The sequence below is a fragment of the Chanos chanos genome, chromosome 11, assembly GCF_902362185.1.
Source record: "Chanos chanos chromosome 11, fChaCha1.1, whole genome shotgun sequence".
NCBI lineage: Eukaryota > Metazoa > Chordata > Actinopteri > Gonorynchiformes > Chanidae > Chanos > Chanos chanos.
The window spans coordinates 14,025,116-14,033,627 of NC_044505.1; the positions used below are offsets into that span (position 1 = coordinate 14,025,116).

At 39.3% G+C, this 8,512-nt stretch overlaps 1 protein-coding gene across 1 annotated transcript in view; it reads right to left on the minus strand.

Moving 5' to 3' along the window:
• Nucleotides 1-4,375, minus strand: part of tmem192 (transmembrane protein 192) — a 7,372-nt gene extending 2,997 nt beyond the window's left edge. The window contains exons 1-5 of the mRNA XM_030788294.1: nucleotides 4,264-4,375; nucleotides 3,428-3,580; nucleotides 2,954-3,076; nucleotides 2,649-2,787; nucleotides 1,658-1,795 (exon numbers count right to left, since the gene is read on the minus strand). Of these exons, the coding sequence (XP_030644154.1) occupies nucleotides 1,658-1,795; nucleotides 2,649-2,787; nucleotides 2,954-3,076; nucleotides 3,428-3,580; nucleotides 4,264-4,293 (583 nt within the window). The 5' untranslated portion in view covers nucleotides 4,294-4,375. The remainder of the gene's footprint in view (nucleotides 1-1,657; nucleotides 1,796-2,648; nucleotides 2,788-2,953; nucleotides 3,077-3,427; nucleotides 3,581-4,263) is intronic.
• Nucleotides 4,376-8,512: the final 4,137 nt, after the last annotated feature.

Genomic DNA, 8,512 nt, shown 5'->3' on the forward strand with positions numbered 1-8,512 from the left:
ATCAAATTTGGCTAAGGGCTATGGTTAAATAAACATAATATGAATGGTTAACCACTCTAAAAAATCTCTCTCTCTCTCTCTCTCACAAACACTCCAGATCCACTAAACATCCATTTACCTTTACCCCAATTCTGCCAGATGCTCTGTAGTAGCAAAGCCAGTGTTGTGGTAATAGCTTATCAACTGAACAAAACATTCTCTCTTTTTTTTTTTTTCCCTCTTTTCTTTTTCTCCATACATATTCACTCTACATCTTCTCTCTCTCTCTCCCTTTTCATTCCCTTTCCTTCTCTCACCCCTTTACACCTTTTTACTTCCTCACGTTTCCCTCCATATAGCAGTCATGTTCTCTCTCTCTCTCTCTCTGAATAATTTTGAGGCGTTTCGATGGACACAATAGGAGTTCAGCTTGGCCGTGCGTTATGTGGGACAATGCATGCAACATCCTCGCTCCCTTTGAAGGGTCCTAAACTCTCTTTGAAGGGCACTAAATTGCCTTTGAAGTGGAAAGAACCTGCATGCCAATCTATACAAGTCTGGGTATTCATGTTCAAATGAAGAGAGATACAACATCAGCATGCTTCAAAAGACACTTCAAAGGCATCTGGAGCATGACTTTGGCTTAACTGGGCTTTCCTCCAGGAAGAGAAAAAAAAAAAAGAGAAAAAGAGAGAGATAGATTGATTGATTGACTGATTGACAGACGCTCGGGTGGGTTGCCATGTCACATTAGCACGATCAGATAGAAAACGGATCTGAATGTGTGGCGAGTCAAATATGGGTAGAGAGAAAAAACGGCATGCGCGTGCACACGCACGTACACACACGTGCGCGCTCATTCTCTCTCTCTCTCTCTCTATGTCATTATCTTTGCTCAGCTGTGTTTATGAACTGCTTGGATGATGAAGTTCATTCAGATGAGACTGTAGAGGGTGTGTCTCTGTGGAAAAGACACTGCCGAGCTTGGCTTCACTAATCAGCTGAAGAATTCAGGGATAAAGTGTGTGTGTGTGTGTGTGTGTGTGTGTGTGTCTGAGTGTCAACAGAAGGACAATGCCATGGTTCGTTTGGGTGGGGTAGCTTTAGGTTGCCTTTGGCAAAGATGAGACCAATATTTAAGACCAGACCCCCCCCACGTCTTTCTTCTCTTTCTCTCTCTCTCTTTCTCTCTCTCTCTTTCTCTCTCTCTCTTTCTCTGTCCCTGTAAATATGACCTATTTCTATGAGAATTCTGACCTGTTCAGCTTATAACTGTTCAAGCCACAGAAAAAAGAAGTGAAAGAAACAGCAAGAAGATGTAGAACAGAAAAGGAGTGAGGAAGCGAGAGAGGGGTGAGACAGAGAGAGAGAGAGAGAGAGAGAGAGAGAGGTGATTGTCATACTGCCTAAAGCCTGGTGTGTGTCTCTGAAAGGGGTGAAGGGGCTTTGTGATGCGTTTGGCAGTGAACAGAGATGGGGGAGGTGAGTGTGTGTGTGTGTGTGTGTGTGTGTGTGTGTGCATGTGCATGTGCATATGTGTGTGTGTGTGTGTGTGTGCGCTGGATCTTTTGCCAAAACTCCAAATGTGAACAGAGTTGATAAAGTATACACAGCAGCACATACATACATACATACATATATATATATATATGTGTGTGTGTGTGTGTGTGTGTTTTACCTGTGTATATGATTAACACACTGACTGACACCAGCAGCTCCAAAATGATGACTACCAGCAGCAGGTACACAGAGAGATTCTTCACTTTTTTCTCCAACGGCGATTCAAAAGACAGCACCGCAAGTACAGCAGCGTTACCTGCATGCACGTGCACACACACACACACACACACGCACACACACACACACACACACACACACACACACACAGAGAGAGAGTTAAAACATATTACTGTGTCTCACTCAGAGACTTCTATTGCCTGGCCAAAAAAAAAAAAAGTCGCTGTTTGGATTTGGAGCCTCTGGAGGCAGTGTTATGATCTGGGGTTGCTTCAGTTGGTCAGGTCTAGGCTCAGCAATGTTATGTGGCAATAAAATGAAGTCAGCTGAGTACCTGAATGTAATGAATGACCAGGTTATCCCATCAATGGATTTTTCCTTCCCTGATAGCCTGGGCATATTCCATGATGACAATGCCAAGATTCATCAGGCTCAAATCGTGAAAGAGTGGTTCAGGGAGCATGAGGAATCATTTTTACATATGAATTGGCCACCACAGAGTCCTGACCTTAACCCCACTGAAAGTCTTTTGGGATGTTCTGGAGAAGACTGGAGTGGAGTGGTTCGACTCTCCCGTCGTCAACGAGATCTCGGCCAAAAATTAATGCAACTCTGGACGGAAATAAATGTTTGCAGAGGGTTGTCGAAACAATGGCACGGTGAATGCCTGCCATAATCAAAGCTAAAGGCAGTCCAATGAAGTATTAGAGTGTGCGACTTCTTTTTTGGCCAGGCAGTGTACTTTACACCTTGTAGTGTTAGTGCTGCCACCTAGTGGTAATCATTGGTGCAAATTAAACAGATTTTACTGTAAATTGACATCAATCTTCTCAATTATTCTGGGAGGAGTAAATGTAGCTTTCAACTATATAAAGTAAGGTTTAAAGTCACAGAGTACTGTGTAACGCTGTGTGTATGAGGGCGTGTCTCACCTATTGAGTTTAAGAGCAGGGGCGCTCGTTTGAGGTCACGTGTCGCTCTGTAAAACTGCAGGTAACCTCTTTGCCTGGCTGCACTGTGATGATACTGAACTGTTCTCTCAAAGATGAAGAAAAGAAACCAGACAACCACCTAAAGAGAACACCAATGCAGACAACAGGATGATGTCATAAAGGGAATCAGCGGAACTTCGCACTGGAGCCGACAGAACATCCAGTTTCATCCGAACGAGTGGAAGATTAGGATGGATGCTTCTTTAAGAACTTTATAACAATCTTTTCTTTGTGAAGAGTCTCACCTTGCCCAAAATGACAAAGGTCCTTGAGTCTACTTGGCTCAATACTGCAGAACATTCTGTCGAGTAAGTTTCCGTCAACCAGCACAACGTTGCCAAAACCACACACACACTCACATACACCACCTAAAGGAGATGGGGAGAATGAGGGAGAGTGAATCTTAACGCAACAAGAAATAAAAAAAAATCTGCTTGAATTCATTTAATTGCTATACACTGAATTTGTCCGTTTTGTGGTCAACTTAACAGGCTCTGTTTGTTCTAAGTCATCTACAGCTGGGAACCCTGCTAAGGGAGAGTAGACATCACAGTAGGGCTTCTGTTAGCGGATAATATTAAAATTAAATCATTACTTTTGGCTTAATGTTCTACAACTGAGAAATACAAATTCATAGTTTGTTGCATATCCACCCTGTGTTGGGTGACTTTTAACAGAAGTGTGTGTCAGTGAATTCGTGTGTAAGTGTGTATGCTCACATGTACAAACGACATTAGGCCTGCTATCCAAGACGTGGGCAGCTTCTGAAACTCCCTCTTCATGGCCGATTCTAATGCATCCTGAGATATAAGCGGGCCATCAATCAAAGGGTCGTCATCCACGCTGAGCGTGATATCACCGGACGAGTTGTTCTATCGACACACACAACATGAGCGCGCGTGTGAGAGGGAGAGAGCGAGAGTTTGACACCACCAAGTCAATAGGACACCTATCTGACTACACAATTATAACTTTTACTATCTGTTTGAAGTTCGAGCATTTAAAATGTTTAAAATGTGTATTAGCGTCCAGTAATTGGCTATAGACATACTCTGCAAGTATGACTAGACAAAAGAGCGGGGATTGACTAAACGACCCGCGGGGAAGCGCCATTTGCAGCACATCTCGTAGGAATGGTGCGTCCTTTGATAGGTTAGAAGGCTGTCTTGTATCGTCTGATGAAATGGAAGGCTTTGAAACCCGTTTGTTTTTCATGTTGGACAAACCCTGACCAACTACTTTCGATATTCATTCACCCAGCTATCTAAGGCACAACGTATCTGTAAAAAACTTCCTGGATTCAAAGTAGAATTCATAAACAGGTCGCGTCTTGCTGCACAGTATATACTGTCTTATTCGTCATCAAGACCAATACATAAGCGAAGGTAATATCAGTACGTGTGAAATATCAGTCGGCTGATTTGAAACTAAACGAACTACTGTCACATGAAGACATCACCTGACTAGATTGCCGCAATGGAGAGCAAACAATGACAAGTTCATAATCAAATAACATACTCCTAGCTAGAACAATGCAATGGAAACAAATACACACCAAATGGGACGTAGGTCTTTTAGAGTCCATTTTACAGAAACATGGGCCAAAAAGCACAACGCGAACGCGGAAAAGACGGACAGAACATTACAGAAACTAAAAGGTTACGGTTATTGCCTCGAAAGCCAAAACATTCTCTCACTTCCGTCGCCTCACAAATTTCTGAAACGTCAAAATAAAAGTCTCCTTTAACCGGATATCAGTGGCGTTCATTCACTCGACGACGGAAATAAGACCAGGAAAAACATAAACAGATTTAACAGATTCAAGAGAAAACTAGGGGGCTAAACAACATGTTAAGGCTTGGTGTTAACTTATGCTTGCTAAGCCTTTATGTCAAACTTAACGACGAAGAAAAAAAAGCAAGACGCAGCAAAATTAAGAAAGTTCATTATAGCTACCAACATAATATTTATTGATTCTGCACGGCTTGGTCATTATTTAGATATTGCTTGCATTGCTGTGACTTTTGCAGGAGGCAAAGTGTACATTCTCTATATTTTTGTATTGTTTCAGGACAGTAGAGCCTCCGTCTATAAACTCGTTCATACCATAAACAAACTCTGTTCCCAAATGTTTAAAATGTGTATGGCGACCCAAGTAAATGACAGACACACCCAACACTATGTTTTGTTTGTTTTTGTTGTCTAAAATAAGTTTATGCAATACCCTTTTTTGTTTAACTCTTGTTGTTTTAAACATACATTATACGCAGAGATTCATGTCTAGCAATTGCTTGCGGTGCACGGGATCCTTAATGAGTTAGATTCGCTATTAGTGAGTAAGAAGATGTCAGTTTTAGTCAACTAGCCTATATGTGCGAAGAATAACAAAATGTCGCTTTAAGTCAACTATCAAGTTTTCTAAATTACTTTGTTAATTTTGAGAGTGACAAAATTAGAATGACTAGTTAAGTAGTCTTAAGTGTATCTGAACTAGGGCTGTCACGATATCAGATTTTCACTACACGATTATCCTGCAATGAATTTACGATAACGATATTATCCCGATATCTACAGACAATTTAAACAAAATAACAATGTTATCAGTCAAGTTCATCTTTAAATTTATTCACTGTGTGTTTTGTCTCTTTTTGGCAAATGAATTACACTTAAAATACGAGTGTAGTGAGGTGGAGAGCAAGGTTATAATTCCATTTTCAAATTCGTTTTTATTTTGATCCTATGTTCGCATTCAGTCTGAATTTCCGTTCAGTTTTAGTTCACCAGTGGTTTCATCAGTTTCAGTTTAGTTTTTATTTCACGGACTCATTTCTATTTCGTTTTAGTTTATTATAGTTTCAGTTTTAGTTTTAGTAATTAGGACAAAAATCGTAAAGGATTAGTGCAGCGTGAAAAATCACTGCTTATTATTGAAGATATCAACATTTCAGGACGAAAATTAACTAATATATGCCATACATTTGTTTCAGACTGAAAGCCTGAAACACAGATAGACCTAAAAGGCAAGAGCAATTTGTTCATCATTCACGCTCTGTCTCCGTACATCTTTTCTCATGAATAGGCTAATGTGTATCTTATTCGGTGGTAACTTTGAAGGTGAACTTTAAGATTTGTGTGATTTTTCCCTTTGATTTCCACGTCACAGAAGCTGTTACCTGAATTTACCATACATTTGTTTATACCGCTTTCACAATTTAATTCGAATTAGCCCCAGGACTACAGGACTCACACTTTTCCTCCCTGATATACCTGAATTCTTCACCTGATAATATTGGCCTACTTCCATTAGTTAGCGAGCAGGGTTTCCGCTAGGATTTTTTCTTGCCGGTCCGGTGTCCGGAAAGATTTTATTTTACTGGACAAATGTGAAACTTGCCGGTCATGTTTCAATAACAGTTTATGTCCAGGGTTAATTTCGTCAACGAAAACTATGACGAAAAATGTTTCTCAACGCACTTTTTTCCACGAGGAAAAGGAGATGATAACTGAATAAAAATGCACCTTTGAAAATCTGTGACGAAATGTATTACCATTCTCGTTGATGAATAAGAACGAAACGAGAATGTCAAGGTATCTGAAACAGAGAACAGAGCAACAAAAAAATAAAGTTATCAAATTCAGTTACTGTACAAAGTGTGCAATTACAAAAATAATTCAATAGTGTTGATAATATAAGTGTTCGATACCATTTTATACTGACTTTATAGCACAATATCCGAGCTCCATCAGTAACCATTACAGGATAATTTCGCAATCATAAGAGCAGAATGCTAATTTTGTCGTCGGAAGAAATAATCCAGCATTGAGGAGTGTAATTCATGAAAATAGCGTGTATTTTATCTCATTTCATATTTCAGGTTTTCTACGAAATGTATGCATGCCTCTCTCTTCCTCTTCCCAGCTAACGTTATGTTATCTAATGCTAACTTTAAAGTTAGCCTATCAGTTGCGTTAGCGAGCTAATTTATCTCTCAGTCTTGACACTTTGACAGTAAAACATCTCAAATATTTAATGTAATATATAGCCACCACGAATATTAAAACCCCCTATAGTAAGCTAAGATTAGCTAACTAACTAAATTAACTTAGTGTAGGTGTTTGTGAAACTGTAGGGTTAACTGTAGAGTCTCTATCTGACTACAGATACTAACATTTCAAGGTGTCTCAATTATAATAATGACCATTGTGACAGGCACCAATGTATGACGGCATATAATGTTACACAATGTAAATAAACTATAAACATTTACGAATATTCAATTTGGTATATTCATTCAAACATTAGATAAATAAATGCATGCTTACCTGATATGGATTCACAAATGAGATGCGTGAGGTGCCGTTGGTCTTCCACACGATGGCCTCCCGGTCAACTATAATTCGATGACTTCTCGATCATATTGGCCGCCATAAATCGATGGCTTTTCAATGTCACACCATCATTTCCAGGTCAATTATAAATCTATGACTTTTCAACGTCATTGTCGTTACCTGTAGTTGACGTCATTGTCGTCAACTAGAAATCGATGCTCAATCATTTATAATCATGACAACTATAAATCAATGTTATTCCAACGTCACTGTCATCAACATTACTATACTGTCGGGTCTCATCGGTGTTGTAATGGCGATCCATCATTTATTTAGCACTGAGATTTCAGTTTCAACCATAATGATGATTCAGATGGAAAATCAATATTTTTTCAATGTCGTCTTGCTATCTGGGTAGCGTAGACAGCATAGCTAGATACCAGCAGGGCTCACACTGCCGCCGTTGAATATCTGAGTGTTTGATGAAATCACTGTAAGGATTCAAGTGAAACGCAAAAACGTAAATTGACTGAAATGTGACAAAAATGCATTTGACTAAAATTTGACTTGTATAGTTTTCGTTGACTAAAACTAGACTAAAACTAATAATGATCAAATGACTAAAATATGACAAAAAACAATATGTATTTTAGTCAAAAGACTAAAACTAAGACTAAATCAAAATCATCTACCAAAATTAACACAGTATGTCACAAATGCAAATAGAATGTAGCCTACACCTGGGTTGACAAAAGAATGACAAAGACCACAAATCAGTTTGACTGTTTAATGAACAGTAGCCTAACAATTAAGCCAAAACGAACACGATGGAGCAGATCAGCATTAGCCGCTGAAATGTAGGCTATTTCGAATCATCTCTAACCTGTAACATCTGAAAGCCCTCTGACTACTTGAAATCAAACGTGTCCAATGTGTCTTTGCAGCTTGCAATGCTGCTAATAGACTGTTTCGCTGTCAAAACCAGTGTTCTGTCGAGTTGTGCTACCTATCGATATGTGTTACCTAGAGCACAATCTTGGATTATGGTTAGGGCTGGAAATCTAAATTTTCCTGTCAGGTACTAATTAGGGTTAGGGTTGAGGAGGGGGTTAGACTCTGCTATCGATTCGCCCTATGGTAGCATTTCTCGACAAAGTAGCACAACTCGTCAGAACACCCTACCTGTAGCACAGGCGAATGCTAGGGGCACCACCATTGTATGGTTGTCAGCTATAGCTACACAGAATTTTCGGAGTGTGACACCCACCGCCTTAAATGGATACAACATCCGCTGTCTTGAAACGATAAGGACAATTATTTTTTGTCTTTTCTTATTTTATTTTCTTATTTTCCTTAGTTTTTTAGCAATCGTTTTTAGTTTCGTTTAGTTTTAGCTTTACATTTTCTTTGGGTAAATTATTTTATTTCAGTTTACGAAAATGTCTCAAAAGCATTAGTTTTCATTTTAGTTTTAG